The sequence below is a fragment of the Fusarium sambucinum genome, chromosome IV, assembly GCF_050947815.1.
Source record: "Fusarium sambucinum isolate potato_lamoka chromosome IV, whole genome shotgun sequence".
Lineage (NCBI taxonomy): Eukaryota > Fungi > Ascomycota > Sordariomycetes > Hypocreales > Nectriaceae > Fusarium > Fusarium sambucinum.
The window spans coordinates 7750813-7768743 of NC_139291.1; the positions used below are offsets into that span (position 1 = coordinate 7750813).

The 17931-nt window shown below is 50.1% G+C and overlaps 4 protein-coding genes across 4 annotated transcripts; 3 read left to right on the forward strand and 1 right to left on the reverse strand.

Moving 5' to 3' along the window:
• Window positions 1-322: 322 nt before the first annotated feature.
• FSST1_002508 (uncharacterized protein) lies at window positions 323-1081 on the forward strand (the record flags this gene model as incomplete). Its single annotated transcript, XM_083228507.1, has 1 exon — window positions 323-1081. One exon carries the CDS (start codon window positions 323-325, stop codon window positions 1079-1081), a length of 759 nt encoding a protein of 252 aa, XP_083092690.1.
• Window positions 1082-1628: 547 nt separating this feature from the next.
• On the reverse strand, window positions 1629-5436 carry FSST1_002509 (uncharacterized protein; the record flags this gene model as incomplete). The annotated part of the gene is made up of 3 exons (XM_083228508.1): window positions 1629-4440; window positions 4488-5189; window positions 5297-5436. The coding sequence occupies 3 exons, from the start codon at window positions 5434-5436 to the stop codon at window positions 1629-1631; spliced, it is 3654 nt and encodes a 1217-aa protein (XP_083092691.1).
• Window positions 5437-7305: 1869 nt separating this feature from the next.
• On the forward strand, window positions 7306-12366 carry FSST1_002510 (E3 ubiquitin-protein ligase SSM4; the record flags this gene model as incomplete). The annotated part of the gene is made up of 2 exons (XM_083228509.1): window positions 7306-10579; window positions 10628-12366. 2 exons carry the CDS (start codon window positions 7306-7308, stop codon window positions 12364-12366), a joined length of 5013 nt encoding a protein of 1670 aa, XP_083092692.1.
• Window positions 12367-13639: 1273 nt separating this feature from the next.
• On the forward strand, window positions 13640-15464 carry FSST1_002511 (NUDE protein; the record flags this gene model as incomplete). Its single annotated transcript, XM_083228510.1, has 2 exons — window positions 13640-13870; window positions 13962-15464. The coding sequence occupies 2 exons, from the start codon at window positions 13640-13642 to the stop codon at window positions 15462-15464; spliced, it is 1734 nt and encodes a 577-aa protein (XP_083092693.1).
• Window positions 15465-17931: the final 2467 nt, after the last annotated feature.

Here is a 17931-nt window from a genome sequence, read left to right on the forward strand (position 1 = left end):
GGTGCATCTCCCCGAAATCTTTCTCTTCAGCACCCCTAGCCGTTTGCTTTCCCGCCCTCGGTCGTTCATTTTCTCTTTGACACTGAGTGTGATGCTGTGTTGACTACAAACACTGTTCAGTGCCTTTGAGTGCAATGATGCATTGAACAAACTGCAACGATTCTTTCTCAGAGGGCATTTCAGAAAAGAAACACCAGGGATTCACAAGAGTCTACTCTCTTCCTTTCGGTATATTTCTTGGGATTGGTGAGTTTCGACTTTTCAATTCTCCAGAACTACAAACCTTGACGATATCTTCTTTTACCAGACTATTTAATTCAACATGTGCAAGCCGGTGCGATACGTTTACCGTAACTGCGGTCATCCTATCGTTCAAGACAAATATGTCTGGTCCGTCGAACGATGCCTCCTTGCGCAATGCTGCGGTAGAGACTGCTGGATTTCGAACGATACTCCCCAGCATTTGATCCAAGATACACCATGGCCTAACAACAATCTCGAGCCTTGCCCTATGCCTCATGAGCCTTCTCCTACACCTCACCAGCCTTATCCTACACCTCAACAATCTTGCTCTACATCCCATGAGAGGGGATATTCGACCGAGAGCGCTACTCTCCCTGCGAGTTCTACCAATGGCGATCAACCCTCTTACGTCGAATTCATGTTTTCACCTCCTACGCCTCAACTCGAATGGCTAGACGACGAGGAAGTGGACCGTATGATCCAGGAGTTCTATTTTCAAGAGGATTTACCTGCTTTAACGAGCGCCGCAATTGCCGACGAGAATGTATCCTACTTGGATGGGGAGGATTTTACCCTCTCAGACGACCTTCTTCTCCTAAACCAGGATGATCACCGACAACTCGAAGCCAGCTACGGAGATTATGAAGCAGACCCCTTCTCCGCCGAACAACTCGCCTACTTTGATGAGATCGTTGCTCAGACAGGTGAACAACTCTCGTTTCCTTCGGTACAGGATAACATTGAATGGGGGCAAGTGCAAGCTGTGCAGGCGCCTCTTGACCAGTACAATTTTGGACAGGATATGGATTTTGAGTGGTGCTTCGACGAATGGTTTTAAAAGAACGACTTGGGGTGACTGGCGAAATGGATATTGGAATGGGAACATGGACACTATAGGCGCTGGGTTATAATGATAATGATAATGATAATGATAATGGGTTTGGGCATTGGGTCGGAGCATATTGGCAGGCGTTGGAGGGACACAATGCTTTGGGTGGTGAATTGATACTCTTGGGTTATACCTCGTCCTTTAGGTCGATGCAGGTTCATACCACTCATCAACTGAGTGCTTCTGGAGTGCTCAAAAATAATACATGCACGGTGAAACTAAAGACAACTCACTTCTGAATGCCTCGTCGCTTTGAATGGAGTTCAATTAGGGCTAGCAATCATAAAAATACATAATAGCCGGTCATCGTCAATAACAAATAACATCCAATCCCAATCAAACACACCAACGTCTTTGTTCGTGTCCTGCACCTTTTTCACACTTCTCTTCGATTCATTCTTGTAAGCTTCCTCCGCGTCATCCATGGCATTAAACGATCGTCATTTCATATAGGGTATCGCCCGAAAGAGTATTCCTCCCAGTCGACTCACTCTATTTACAGCTCATCCTTACGCTGAAAGTTCTCCTTGACAGCTTCGGTAGCACCGCTAGCTGCGCTGCCAACCCGGTCGCCAACAGATGAGGCAGCTTCGTTGGCTTGGCTCCTGAGGCTTTCGGCATTGGCAGCGGCAGTAGCGTAAGCTGCTTGGAATCGAGAGAGGACACTGTCAGTGAAAGAAGGCTCCTTGCCACTGATGAGCTCAGAGACAAGACCGCTTACTGCCTCGTACTGCTTCATGGCCTCGGCGGAGGCGGTTATGGCTGATGCTGCAGCTGCCTCAGAGGCAACAGATGCCTTATCAGAAGCAGCGTCGGTGGCCTTGGAGGCGTAGGAGTTAGCGTCACCCCAGACATGCTCGTACCAGGCAATCTGTGTTTGCTCGCCATAGACCTGGCCACTGATTTGCTCAACAACGCTGTTCCAAGAGTCACCAATAGCCAGACCAGCGCTGGAAATTTGCTCGTTGGCAGCATCGACGACGGAAGAAACGGTATCATCCACAGCCTTGACTACAGACTTGACAGTATCATCAGCAGCCGAGTAGGCAGATCCAGCCGCATCGGCAGCAGCTTGAGCAGCTGAAGCAGCCGACTCACGAGCCACAGAAGCAGCGGAAGAGGCAGATCCAGTAAGGTCGGTGGGAGTAGGGGTGGCAGTCAAAGAAGAGAGAGCAGAGGATGCACCGGCCAGGAAGCTAGAGTATCGGTCTTGAGCCATACCAAGGCCAGCGAAGTAGTTGAGCTTAGCCTGCTGGAGGTACTTGTCAGGAGCTGAAGAAGGAGTAGGTGTAGCAAGTCCTGCAGCGATGAGAGCACTCTGGTACTGAACCTCAGCCCACAGACGGCCTTCGTTCAGTCGCTGGGACGCAATAGACTCAATGCGCTCCCAGTCGAGCCAGGTGGGAACAGTTGTGGTGGCAGGCAACTGCGAAGCAGCGGTTGTAGCGGCAGACTTGGCCTTGTCGAATTGATCACCAGCAGCAGAGACTGCCTTATCATAAGAGTCCGAGACAGAAGACAGGAGCTGCTCATGAACTGGCTTGGGGGTTCCGTAAATCTGAGCAGAGACGACAGAGAGGGCGCTCGAGTATTGTTCAGACGCACGAGACACAGCGTTTGAGTACACGGACTGAGCAGCGTCGGTGGCGCTGGCAATCGCATCCGTATCGACGTAGTCGTCGAGGACAATCTGTCGGTGAGGAACTTCCTGGGCAGCAGCGCCGAGGAAAGCAGGCTTGACATGCTCATACTGGTCAGACAGAGGGGTTTCGTCTCGGTGCATCACAGGGTCCTCCTCGATCTCGACGAGTGGCTCCTTGCCATCAGCCACAAAGGGCTCTTCACTACCATTGCTGACTATCGAAAAGGGGTCACCGATAAGCGCTTCAGTTGCTTGCGAGGCAAGGGGGTTCGACATACTGCTGTCATCTGACTCTGCGACATTGGTTGCTGAATCAATCACTTCCGAGAGTTCACTTGAAGCTTCTTCGCTAACGGCGGTGGCGGATTCGGATGCTGTTGAAGACAGCGACTCAATGGTCTCTGAGGCTTTTTGGGCGACACTGCTGACGCTCTTCTCGCCCTCAGAAACAACACTGGAGGCGCCGCTGGCGATAGATTTGGCACTGTTTGATGCGGCCTCGGTGGCCTTCTCGATCACGTTAGGTTCGTCAACAATGGACGAGGCGCTCGAGCTAGCAGCTTCGGCAACTTGGGTGGCTTCTTCCTTGACAGGCTCAGCATTCAATGAGCCCCAAAAGCTATCCCAGCTTTCCTCAGCGACCTCTTCAGCCTCGGCGGTAGCTTCTTTTACGGCGTCCAAGGCGCTAGAGGCAGCGTTGTCTTCCTGAGCAGGGGTCTTTTCGTCAGCTTCCTTTGCTGCAATAGCTTGCTCGGCAGCAAGCTTCATGGCATCGCTATCAAAGTTGTCTGATGCGTCTCCGGCAGTGGCCTTCCAACGAGCGACTTCCTTAAGTCGAGCCAATTCCTTGGCAGCGACAGAGGCGATTTCCATGCCTTCGTCTTCGACTCGTGCGGCGGCATCCTGAGCCTCGAGAAGACCAGGGTGGGTAACAACCAATTGCTTGAGCTGTTCGGTCCACTCGTTGAGAGTAGCCTTGAGCTCATGGTACTTGGCCCAGTCCTTGTAGGTGATTCCGTCAGTCCATGCCCACCTCATACCGATCTGCTGCAGGGCGAGGTTTCTAGTCTCATCTAGCACTTGGAAGTGGACGTCGGCAACAGTGACAACAGTTTCCTGGAGCTCCTTGTCATACGTTTGGCGCCACTGTCGAATAGCTTGTGCCTTTTGCTTGATGGTCTTACCAGAAGCTCGCACAGCGGAAACGATCTCTTCATCTGCACCTTCTCCCTTTGATCCGGCGAGAGTTGAGATCTTGCTTCGCAGACTCTTGAGTTCATTATCAATTGTAGCTTCAAGGTCGTTGAAAAGCTGCTTGCCACGAGTGTTGACCTTTTCCTGAATCACACGCTTGGCGATTTCACCAACGCGCTCTTCCAAATCGGTAGCACCTTCATCGGCCTGTGTGGCAAACTTGGTTTGCCAAGTCTCCAGGTCCTGAGCCACCATCTCCCGAGCCTTGCGTCGATTCGCGCTCTCATTCTCAGTGGCAGGAGGGGCCTGTACGGGGTTGATGTACTCCTGGGAAGGAGGCTCGACCACAGGTTCAGGGCTCTCTGTGGCAACAGGAGCTTGAGATGAGGATTTAACAGCCTCAACGGAAGCAACAGATGTGGTGCTCTGCGTAGGCTTCTGGAAGGAAGAAGAGGCTGTTCCGGTCACGTAGCTGCATGAGTTAGAAAAAGTTAACACTTGAAAAGTAGGATATCATACCTGGCAGCATAGTTCTCTTGGATAGACTTGGACTTGTTCTTGTAACGTCCCAAGCGCTCACCAATGCGAACAAGTTGCGGCTCAACGCTCTGAGCATAGACAGATCGAATGTGGGGCCAGACATTGCTGTCGAGGAAAGAGTAGGTCTTGTTGTAGGTCCAGTAAGCGGTAGGAAGCGCAGTGGTCTTGGTAAAGTCTGAGGCTGCGTCGTAGCCTCGAACAGCGTACGGGTGAACGTAGGCATAGCCTGGCTGAAGATATTCGTAGTAGACTTGCAATCCATTGGTACGAGCGATGTCATAGTATGGACCAAGCTTCTCGCCAGCTTTGTTCACATGGGGTCCAACAGACTGGTCGTAATGCGCACGTGCAAGAGCCTGGTACTTGACGAGCTGGGGTTGTCCGTTCTTCTCCCATTGAGCCAGAGTGTGCGCCCGCGCCTTCTCGGCCCAAGGAGCTCCATACTGAACAGCATACGCACGGGTGGGCTGCCAGACCTTGCTATCAACGGTGTCGTAGTAGGGACGAGCAAGCTCGACGTAGGGTGCTGCGTAATTGTCGTAGTACGGTTGAACTTGGGGTTGCACAGTGTTCTTGATCTGGAAGTAAGGTTTGCAGATAGAGGGGGAGGTCTCGTTACACTCCTCGAGTGATGAGGGGCATCGGAAAAGGACAGTGAGGATGGCGGCCCATGTCGCGAGTCTAAGATAATGTGGTCAGCTTAGGTGGACGGCGATGCACTGACTGCAAGGATCGTGAAAAAGCAGCCAGATAGCAAGATAAAGCGCATTGACGCGTAGAGAACATACCTAGCTACGACATTGAAAGTCCATGCCAAAATACTTCTTCTCTGCTTGATTGGTCTTCTGCGGCCAGCAATAGGCTTTCCATTCGACTTGCCGTTCATGTGGCCGTTGCCGTTCATGATCGAGCCGCCGGACTCGGCCATGATAACGAGCTAGCTAGACGCGCACTGCGGAGGATGGTTGATGAAAGACGTTGAACGATAGCCGAGTGGGCAAGCGAACGGTAGCAATAATCTCAGCGACAATGTACGCGAGAAGTTGCGCCGTAGAACAAAAGTGTCCTCTGAAATGAACAAATGGCCTTGAGGAGAATCAGGTCAGTTCGGGGTTATAGAGAAATTTCGGCCTACGAAAGTTTTGGAAGCTTTGGATTCAATGCTGGCTTGGCTTACCTGTGGTGGGCTACCGAAGGTGCAGCAGGGGTCGTGCTGTACTAAAGTGTCGAGTATTAAGCAAGCGAAAGGGAAGGGGAGCTATTCTGCGACACTCTCGAGACAGAAGCGAGACGGTGAATAAAGCGACCGAAGAAATCAATATAAAGCTCTTGGCTTTTGATGATGTTGAAGAGTGAAATCAAAATAGAGGAGAAGGAAGGGATACAATTCACTGATTGACGTCGTTTACAGTTGCCTTGCCTTGATCTGGAATCAATCCTAGGTTAGTAGGCACTGTTAGTGTTAGCTCGCACATCACTTCTGTGAAGTGGTGTCATCCAGTACGCCATGTCCCTATTACTCCACCAAGTTCAGCCGGCAACAGATAAGCTACGCTCAGCGATTTGCATCCTTTACTGCAGCTTCGAAACAGTTTGCATGGTTGCGACGTCATTAGTAACTGTCCAAGCTTGCTTTACCCCGGGCCCTCTTTGATGTCGCAGACAAGAGAATTCGTCATGATTGGCTCGTCTGGGTCAAAGTCAAACATAATACGTCAGGGAGGCTTATAACAGGAGTCAACAATGGTTCTTAATCGTTGACTAGCTTTGCCAAGAACAAGAAATAGTGTCGGCTAAGCTTATGAGAGGCTTGAATGGAAGGTTTTTGACAGTTTTTGGATGCTCGTGTCTGCTGCAGTGACATACTGAACAGGCCTGAATGAAGCGTGCATGGGATGAACGGTATAGCCGATAAACATTCCCATGTGATAGCGATGCTCCAAAAAGTGACAGCCAGTTACCCTAAATAACATCATTTATTCCTCTGTCTAACATCCAATATAGTGAAGTGTTAAACTGAACTCCAACTTGGTTGGTATCTGCACAATTCTGTTGATAGTCAATTATTTTACAGCATTTTGAAGAATCTTTGATGACACTTCATTGCCTACGTAACCAAATGACGATATTAGGCCCTGCAGCTAATCTCAACCACGTTTCCATCCTACCTTAAAACAACATCATACCAAAGGCATGGCCACTGTAGAAACTGTTGAGTAACTATACAACAATCTCCAATTTTATCAAAATAGAAAAGAAATTGCTTCATCAAAGAAAATTGTACACCTTGGATCTTCATCATGACATCAATCCGGATTGCTAGCACGTGAGGTCTTAATCGCCGGAATATTACTGCCCCGACCCGCAGGCAATAAGGCCAGACACTTTCAGGTGGGTTCATTCAACTCAACTGTGGGGTGGCGGTTAGTGGCTCCTCCTACAGCACGGGCAATTATTAACAACCACGTCTCTCAACACTTTGATCAACTCTCTTTATTACGAATAACTCTTACGACACTTTGCAATATCCGGCGCCTGACGTACAGGAGAATTGAACTTGTACTACACCTTAGGTCTCTAAGAAGGTTGAAGCCTCCAGCTCAACACTCAACACAGTTGATACTGTACTTCCTCACCGGTACATTTTCCCGTTCTGGAGTCTGTCTCTCCCTTCAGACCCCTCGGATACTATCCTGGTAGCTGGCGCATGCTCCTGTCGGCAACCCTCCAACAATAAGCCCCTTGTGGGCGCGATCGATTTCTCCCGATTCGCTTTCGACGAGTTGTTACTGCCATCATGGAAGACCCAACTTCGGTCCCAAAGGCCAAGAGCCATACCCGTAATTCGACTCGATCCGACGACTTTCCACAGCCATCCGATGGCGCCCTTGGTATTTGTCGAATATGTCGAGGCGAAGGAACACCGGAGGAACCATTGTTCTACCCGTGCAAGTGCAGCGGTAGTATCAAATATGTCCATCAAGATTGTTTGATGGAATGGCTCTCACATTCACAAAAAAAGTACTGTGAGCTTTGTAAGACATCCTTCCGGTTCACCAAGCTATACGCACCCGACATGCCCCAATCTCTGCCCGTGCACATCTTTATTGGACACATGGCAAGATATCTGTTGCAGAATGTTCTCGTATGGCTCCGTGGAGCTTTGGCCATTAGTGTTTGGCTATGCTGGTTGCCGTATTTTATGAGAACCGTATGGTCCTTCATGTTCTGGATCAGCGATGAAGGGTTCGGCAACTCTGCGGCGTCTCACGCCAATGCAACCTTATCATCCAGCACTGAAGCTCAAATGGCCTCGGCTCTGGATGCCGATACATGCCCTTCGAGCCCCTTATTTGCACCCACGACGACCTCGGCGGCTGCCAAGGCGTTATTCGATGGTTTGTCAGATCAGAATATTAGCGATTTCCTTGTCCGAGTTTTCCTGGGAAGCTGGGGTTTGTCTGGCAAGCCCGAACGACCCGATGAACTTGAAACCGCCAACACGACTACTTCTGGATCTGCGTCTATACCGCCAACACTGCTTGGGGAAGTAAGCTTCTTGAACAATCTTACTCGCAATCCCACAATCAACCGAGCAGTGATTTCAATTCTCGAAGGCCAGGTAATCACTGTTCTAGTCATAGTGTGCTTTATTTTGGTCATACTGGTTAGAGATTATGTGGTCCAGCAACAACCGGAGATGAACATGCGTGCAGCATTTGCAGCCCCCGAAAACCCTTTGGCGCAACAGGAACCAATGCTAGTTCGACCTGAGGATGTGGAAGATCTACCTGGCCCAGACGAATCGGACGATGAAACTCTTGATACTGGAGAACCCATTGCGACCGCCAACGATGTCGACTTTGCTGTCGAGGTTCAGGCCGAAACACGACGACGCAGGCGAACAAACTCTGAGCTCGTACCTCCTGAGGGTCTTGCAACCGGATATGCCGAAGCAGATGCTGGAGCCCATCTTCCCACAGATATCAGCCCCGCCGAGGAACGTGCTAGTGTCTACGATTATCTACGTATCTATCGCCAAGCCAACGGTGACCATGAAAGGATTCTAGAGATCATCCACGAAGAAGGGCTTGAAAGGAAACTGTCATATTGGGTTGATGTCACTCGTCGGGCTCTTCGAGAAGGAGACGATACTCCTGGTATCAACGCCCATGGTACAGAATCTATTCGAGGGCGTGCAGGGAGCTTTGGTTCAACTGCTGCCAGCTCCTCCCGAAATGCCTTCACACCTGGTTCCGATGCATCCCCCACCCCAATGGATGCACCTGTCGAACATTCCTCCTCCAAAGGCAAGGAAAGAGAACAGGCGCCATTTCTTCCTGACGCAGAATTTGATTCGGCCCCTATTGGATCGTTGACAAGTCTTTCCCGACCTCGGGCTGTCTCGGATGGCCCTCAACTACAGGATTCTGTAAACCCATTAGCCAACAACAGCTGGTCGTTTGCTGGATTGCCCCCTACTGTTCAAGATGAGCCGTCATCTGATGACCGTCATGCCCAATCAATTTTCGCACCTGAACATAGCGAGAAATTGATCCATGATGCAGGGGATGAAGCTGGTCCTTCGAGCCGGCCTGGTGCCTCCCTTGATGAGAGAGATGTCCCTGAAACTGAATCGTCTGAACCGCTTCAACCGCTTCAACCGGAACTTCAAAGACCTCAACAAGTCGATACTGTCCCAGCAGCCGAAGATGACCGACCTGCTGGCTTGGTCAACCGAGTGACAGATTTCATGTGGGGTGATCTGGATGATGTTCAACAAGATATACAACGTGAAATGGCAGTTAGGGCTGTGGCTGCCGACGTCGCCGCCCAACTTGATGATACTGATGGTTGGGAAACCGAGCTTGAAGATCTTCATCCAGAGGTCCCACCTCCTGAACTTGGTGTAGCCGAGAATCCCGAAGAGCCTGAGGATATGGGTGATGCCCCCGGTGCCGGAATTGACCAAGAGGCCATGGAAGACCTGGAAGATTTCGAAGGCGTTATGGAGCTCATTGGCATGCGCGGTCCTGTCGCGGGACTCTTCCAGAATTCCATCTTCTGCGCAGTTCTCGTCTCTGTGGCAATATTTGCTTGCATTTTTGTCCCCTACAATTTCGGACGTGTCAGTGTCTGGATTCTTGCCAACCCCACGCGCCTCCTCCGCTTGATATTCGAGTTCTCAAAGCTCTTGCAAGACGCAGTTGTCATGGCAGTTGGATTCGGTGTATGGGTTGTCATCAACCTTGTCGACATGTTTACCGGTATCATTGGAGGTTTTATTGGCGCCAAAGTCCTGTTGGCGAGGAAGGCCTCATGGGCCCTCTGGACCAGCGCTGGTTCACGAGTTTTGGACTACACTCTTATTGAATTTCCCATGTCTGCTGCAGAGATGCAAAACTTTTCCGCCATCAGCCACAGTGCACTCCTTTCTGTCAAAAGCAACATTGGCACACTCTTTACAATTGTGAGCAAAGCCTTGGGCTTTATCCTTGGCGGTCACTTCTTGAACAGCAACTTGTCCATGGAGACCGTCACCTTGGTAGCCAATACTGCCTGGGCCCAGCTGGCTGCTCTTTGGTCTGCGCTATTGAAGCCAAGCTCATGGGTTATCAATCTCGGCGAGTCTGAAGGACCTCTCATCGTCAACCCCGAGCTGGCCCACTGGTCCGGACTAGACCGATTCTGGGCTATTTCAGCAGGCTACGCAACAATCTTCTTTTTGGGTGCACTTTATCTCAGACGTGGAAGCCCATTCTCTCGAGGACACATCCTGCAAGCCTGGGAAGCTGGTATCATTGATACTCTGCATCAAGCGAGCGGCATTATGAAAGTCATCATGATCATAAGTATCGAGATGCTTGTGTTTCCGCTTTACTGTGGACTACTCCTGGACGGCGCTTTGCTTCCCTTGTTCGAGAACACGACCTTCAAGTCTCGACTCCTTTTCACCTACAACTATCCCCTTACTTCGGTCTTTGTCCACTGGTTCGTTGGTACTGGATACATGTTCCATTTCGCACTCTTTGTATCGATGTGCCGTAAGATAATGCGTCAGGGTGTTCTCTGTGAGTCCTCCAGCGCCATTTACGAAGACTTCAACTAACATGGTACAGATTTCATTCGCGATCCAGATGATCCCGAGTTTCACCCCGTGCGCGATGTTCTTGAGAGAAACCTCACCACTCAACTTAGGAAAATTCTCTTCTCAGCCTTTGTGTACGGTGCACTAGTCATCGTTTGCCTGGGAGGAGTGGTGTGGGGTCTCTCATGGGCAGTCCCTGGAGTTCTTCCAGTCCACTACTCGTCTAATGAACCAGTGCTAGAATTTCCAGTGGACCTTCTGTTCTACAACTTCCTTATGCCGCTTGCCGTCAACTTCTTCAAACCAGGAGACGGACTCCACGCCATGTACACATGGTGGTTCAGAACCTGTGCCAGAGGCTTGCGACTCACTTATTTCCTCTTTGGTGAGAGGAAGATTGATGAAGAAGGAAGCCTGCAGCTTGGAAATCCCGCCGGACACCAAGAACTCCCCTGGTACAAGACCTTGTTCCTGGAGTTGAATAACACATACAATGTTGTACCCAAGACATGGACCGACTTCTTCGATGGCGGCGATGCCAAGCCAAGGACACCTCTCAACAATAGCGAAATTCATTCGCTTACTCGTCATAAGAACCACCTGAAACAAGCAAACCAGCTCGTCGAAAGTGGGCATTTCGTTCGGGCGCCTGCCTCGGATCGTGTGAAAATCCCTAAGGGCAGAAAGGTTTTCCTCGAAGTCGACGAAAATGGCCTAAGGAGTGACGGGCAAGACGATGCTGATATTTACGCCGGCAACCAGTACCAGATGGTATATGTCCCACCACACTTCCGGGCGAGAATATTCCTTTTCATCTTTTTTATTTGGATTTTTGCGGCAGTAACAGGCGTCGGCTTCACCATCATTCCGTTGGTGTTTGGCCGACGAATGTTTAAGATGTTGATCCCGCAACACATCCGAACGAACGACATCTACGCATTCAGTATTGGTGTTTATTTACTGGGCACTGCAGCTTATCTGGTCTTTCACCTTCGCAGTGTGTGGACAAAGATCCAAGACGGCTTCTCAGCTGTCCGTGCGTCCCTCACTGCTGGTCGTCTTGAGCGCCGGACCGCTGCAGTTTTGTTGCAAGGAGTTAAACTGGTATACGCCTACTTTTTTCTATACATTGTTTTCCCCCTGCTGGTCTCGGGACTTATGGAGCTATATCTTGTGCTACCTTTGCACACCTACATGCACCCCCCTACAGCAGAGTCCGTTCAAGCATCAAGAGCGGGAGGCCCTGAAGCAAGCCGTCATACGGTTCGCGTCATCCAAGCTTGGACACTTGGCTTGCTCTACTTGAAGCTCGCAGCTCGAATGGTTACAGCCATGTTCCCGGATAGCCGCCCTGCTCTAGCTGTTAGGACCATAACGCAAGGTGGCTGGATGCGACCCGATACTGGTGTTTTGACCCGAGCTTTCATCCTCCCTGGCCTGGCGCTTGCTGGAACAGCCATCTTTGGACCTCCAGCAATCGCTGGCACTTTGATCAAATATAATTTGATTCAGGGCACGCAGCCTGGAGAGAATGAACTGGCGGAGGCTGCACGACTTGCAATTATATATCGACACTCTTACCCAACCGTGGCGCTATTTGCGCTGCTGATCAAGAATACAATTGGGTTAATCAAGGTGTTTAACGGTTGGTCCGCTCGCATCCGCGATGAGGCCTACCTTATTGGGGAAAGGCTGCATAATTTTGGTGCCGCTGCTGCAGGAGCGGGAAGGGTTAGAGGTGCATGGAGAGCGGGAGGGGCAAGACTATAAAGCGAATATGAAGACTTGGCGGGTATGATAGACGTCGATTAGAGATATTTTGATGTTTCAGCGTTTGTTGTTTAATTCATCAACATTATTAGAGCGTACAAGAAGGCACAACATATGTCACTGTGCATTTGGAATGAAGCCACAAACATGTTACCCTGCACGAGAGTGGGTATCATGACTTGAGACAAAACACATCAAAGTATTGATTCGTTCAGATGACCTTTTGTGTGCTGTTGTGTATTTAAAAAATGCCTCTTTCTTTTTGTATTACCCTGATCCTGGCCTGTCATCTCAACTTAGGGCAAAGCGGTGAAATATGTGTGCATCATATTGATCAATGCTGGCATCTTTTTATAGCCCTTTTATGAAACTCGGGTCTTAGACATAGTAGGTGGCAGATCCCTGTCAACGTCACAGAAGGACAATGCGTGACCCCCAGAATAATGCACAAAAGAAAGTAAAAAATAAGTGAGAAATATAGATGGGCTGCAAGACATGGATCTACTAGTCCAGAACACCTGGGTCGATGCCAACGCATACATGAAGGTGAAGGATTATCAAGTCAGGCACAAAGAGTCATAAGGAGAGTCACGTGTATGGATCTGTGACACTTGATTGCTGTCCAACAGTGGGGTCCTCAAAGGAACGAAAACGCTCTTGTTGCCCATGGTTCCCATATACCATTCCTATATAGGAATAGTGCATGATGCTGGCGTAAGGAGAATGGGGGGGCTGGTTGGTTCTGTGAAGTGTCGCATCAACAGACAGCGAGGGTCACAGGCTAAACATTCAACATTCAACAACCTTTGATATCCCGCCGCGCGACGTTTCCTATCCATGGAACTTCCGCTCTTCAGCGGCCGCGACTACTAACTAACAAGCAGCAGAATTCTAGCGATCGACGCAATCTAGCTGAGACTTTTAGCAAGTGCGGTTGCGACTCGGCTTCATTAACATCCAAAGTCTCTCCCAGTCTGTTTCCCTTCTGATCAACGCTGGGTCCTCTTGGAATCGGTGAGCGACATCTGCCCGCCACTTCGCCCAGGAACAGGGCGACTGACTATGGCGACAGTTGCGCAGTGACAACATCAAATCACTCAACGAATTCACCGACGACTTTTTATCTTTCTTGTATTTCGTATCGCCTGCGCCACCTTTCATCCCGTCCCCGACATTTCTTCGATAACGATCATTACCTCCTTTTCGGCTGTGTCAATGCGATAGACAATAGAAACGACCACCACAACATTATACCCCATCTCTACCACCCACTATGACTTCTGAGCCTCCGTCGTCTCCGCCAGGCGCTGGGGCCACCGTTGAGGACACCCTTGGATGGTACAAGGCGCAATATGAACAACTAGAGTCCGAACTCGCCGAATTCAGAGATTCCAGCAGAGAGCTAGAGCAAGAGTTGGAGAAGGATATCGAGCGAGCAGAGAAGCAGGAGCGTTATCATCAAGAAAAAGCCGAAACTTTGGGATTTGAAGTGGAAGAGTGGAAGGTATGTCATGTCGACCCATTATTCCCCACAGCCTCCGAGACAACAGCTATGGACATTTGGCTGACTCTACCGCTTTGCTTGCGTTGTACAGAGGAAATACAGGGAATCCAAGACCGAGGCCAACGCATCTCAGAATGCGCTCGAGAAGGAAATCACAACTCTTCGAGATACAAACCGAACTTTGCAATTGAAGCTGAGGGATATCGAGGTTGCCAACGATGACTTTGAGCGACAGGCGCGCAACACCACGTCATCCTTGGAGGATATGGAATCCAAGTACAACCAAGCGATCGAGAGGGCGGTGCTGATGGAGGAGGAGATTAAGATGGGTGAGCAGGAACGTGAACATCTACGCATCGAGTCGCAGCGTCTGCGTGAGGAACTTGGCGACCTCAAGATCGAAGCCGAGGTTCTCCAGGACAAGATCAAGAAGCAGGAGTCCAGACATTTGTCCACCATCTCGACCGACCTTTCTGTTCTTGCCTCGCCAACTTTCGATGGCCATCCCGCCTCTCCCGGTTCTACCGCCAGCTCTCCTCTCATCACAACACCTACCGATTCCAAGTCACTAACTGAGGACGGTGATACTCTTTCCGAACTCCCCGATCCGCCTTCGCCTCCCATGTCTGATGTTTCTGCGCCTCTTCCCAAGGTGGCAGCCTCAAGACCTTCGGCCCACCGCAGGACTGTTAGTCGCTCTCGTCTGCCTTCGACCGATGTCAGCACCACTCCCAGGCCTTTTTCCAAGCCTCCTACTGCGACGACCCGTGCGCCTGGCAGCCGTATCTCGACCGGTGGCACCACCACAATGCGCACTCCTGCCCAGCGAGCCGTTGGACCTCGCTCTGCTTCGAACAAGCTTCCCACCTCAAACTCGCTTACCCACATCCGAACACTCACAGCACAGATGCAGCGACTCGAAGCTCGCGTGCACTCTGCACGATCTAAGCTTCCCGGGCCGAGTCGCACGCCGCCTCGAGCTTCACCCAGGACCAACGTATACAGCGCCACCAACATGCCTGCATCGATTACGGTTCGATCTCGCAAGCGCACTAGTGGTTCTGCTGCGTCTTCGGTAACAGGCGATGATCCTACACCCGCCAATATCCCAACATCAACACCGAGGGGTAGCCATGTTCCCCGGCTTAGCACGTCCGGAGTCAGTCGCCTATCGTTTGGAACATTGCCGAACCGTGGAGCCTACGATGAGATCAGCAGGCCAAGCTCACGTGCTAGTGTCACTTCGTACGCTAGACCACCCTCACGGGCCGCTGGCGAGGGAATTCCACGACCAGTTTCACGGGCATCACTTACAGGCGTACGAACACCTATGGGCCGATCTCGTTCCTCTATGGGATTCCATGGTCACTCGACCAGCATTAGCCAGCTTGACGTAGAGGAAGAGGAAGAGGGCGAATTCCGAACACCAAGCCGCCGAGGCACATACTCAAGCCAAGGCGGCGAGATCAGTGGTATTCCCATGCCAGCGTCCCGTCGACGAAGCGGCAGCCGACGGATCAGCGCCAGCACAATGAGGTCCAGTGTCTCTGGACCTCCGAGAAAACAACTGAGCGACCTGGGAGAGACATACTAAGCAGTTGACATATAACTCTGCAAGTCTTTCAGGTCGCTTTTGTTTTATTTTATTTTACTTTTACAGCGGTTCGAGCGGTTCACACAAATTGGTCGCATTTCACCACTCACATTTGATATCCGTTTCTGCAAAGCATATGGGTTGGACGGTACGGCATACTTTTACGGCTGGCGCTTCAAGACGGCGAAGACGGTGTTGACGATGGTTACGGAATTCCGATTCTTGCTCTCTGGCAGACTTTTGTTGCTAATACTTCTGCTTCTTTGGGTACATGGGATTTCGGCACCGGGGTTTATGGAAGTTATGAAGAAACGGATGGCATTTATCATTTTTTATTTTTCTTTGTGTTACTAGAATGGAAGGGATGAGAAGGGGCCTGGCCAAGGTGTATATCCGAATCACATCACCTACACAAGGGGCCTTGGAGAGACGGGGGTGTACCGCTCCGAAAGCGAGTCATCGACCGGGCAGATTTGCTTGGATGGTCTCTATTTTTCTAAAAACGGCTTGCCAAAAAGGAGCGGGTAATACTGGGGAAGAAAGCGATATGCGAGGCTACTCTTTTCTTACTGAAGTAAGGTTGCTCGCACTCGCGGGGGGGATGAGCGGACATCAGTGGGGAGTCGTACGATGTCTGACAAGGCTGAAGCAACGGCCCGCGGGCTAGTTCTAGGATGGCCTGGACTATTATTATACCTTGAAAATATTATTTCCTTTGTTCAGAGAGAGAGAGGGAGGTGTAGATACAGATTGTAGAGGCGTACGATACACATACATTAGTACTTAGTTTACTGTACAGTAGTATCTTCAATTGGCTCGAGATCTGGGGTAGATGAAGCCTAGACTGGGTACGCCTAATACATGCTGATCAAATTCATGACAATTTCACTAGCCATATGTGATGTGAAGTGCAATTTATTTAGACATGTTTTTCATACAAGAGATTTGGGTTTTTTTGCGTGGAATTCACTTTACGAATCCTAGATCGAACTGTGATCTGATCTCACTATCTGAGATGCGGTTGAGAGGATGCAAGGTGTTGAGCCGAGATAAGTCGGTAGGAGCAGCGGATGCAACGTTGACTGGTCAAACATGGATCTTTATCGCTTGGTAAATGATGTATGCACACAGTTGGAGGATATAATAGTGTGTGGTATCAAACTATGTAACAAACCACACGGCTTTGTCCGACTCAACATTAATGCGAGATGTGTGTGCGTATGCGCGTATGCATTTACTACTCAAGGATACGAATTACGTATCGCCGAGCTTCGGCTCCGCTTAACCACCAAGTACCAAAGATCTGGGATTCAATACTGACACAACCAGTTGCATTACCGACATTTCGCGACTGTTGGGGATTCGGTCAACGCCCGCGGACTGCGAGGCTGCGGCTCTGGAGATTGAGGATCAAATAGAAAAAGAAAAAAGGGACCCCGAAAAAGAAGGGGAGCTGTTTAATTGGGCGAAGAGGGGGACAGGATTGGGGAACTCAACAATTGGGGAGGAGGGCCCTTTTTTTTTCTTGTCTGAGGGGGGTGGGATAATTAAGGTAGAACGCTAATGGGAAGTGGGGGACTTTTTTATTGGTGGTGTTGGTGAATCTTAGATGCTGTATCTTATCTTGCGTGGAATGAGGAATGTTTGGTGTTTTGTATGAGAGATTTGACAGACAATCGTGAGTATTGTACAGTGCTTTAGATCTACGTAAGCTCGAAATGCTGGGAAGACAAGTTTATGTCTGGAGATGAGATGTGATGCCAAGACAGGGATGCTTGGGCAAGGGAAGTGGAGGTTAGGCTGAAGTTGTCTTGGTTTAGATGAGGCTCAAGAACACCCTCGGACTACAAACTGAAAAGTACCCATTCCAATAGTATTGCATAATTTATTAAAATTATCAGGCTTCAAAAGAAGTAACAATATTGTTGCCCAAATGACTGAACGGGCAATTGATCACTCACAGTGCAGTTCAGCTAGATACTTCTTCAAACCTTCCATATCAAAACCCCTTGTCCCTGAGCCGAGCTTTCTCGATCTCGCTCCCGCTCGGTAAAAGCTCAGGTCAACGGTACCGGATCACAGGAAGTGTCACGACGTCACCGGAAAGCGTTGGAGTGCAGTCTCAACGCCGTCATGAGTAACCACTTACCCCTGACTGGTTCTCAACATGCGGCTTGCGTCTGTGGCTTTAAGTCCTTTTTTGGAGATTGATAGATGATAACGGGTAGGGGTGTGTATGTACATGGGAGAAGAGATGGTTCAGCCTTGGGGAGTGGGATACAAGGCTGTCATGCGAGGCACCACTCTGCTGACAAGACCAGAGCTTTGGATGAGCATACCCTGCTGGCATTCTCTGGCGATGACGGCGATACAGTGCAATTAACTGAATATGTTTAACGAAGTGCTTAGCTTTACTTACTGCGGAATGAGTCTGACCTACCCTCTTTGCTCTTGCCTACCAAGGTAT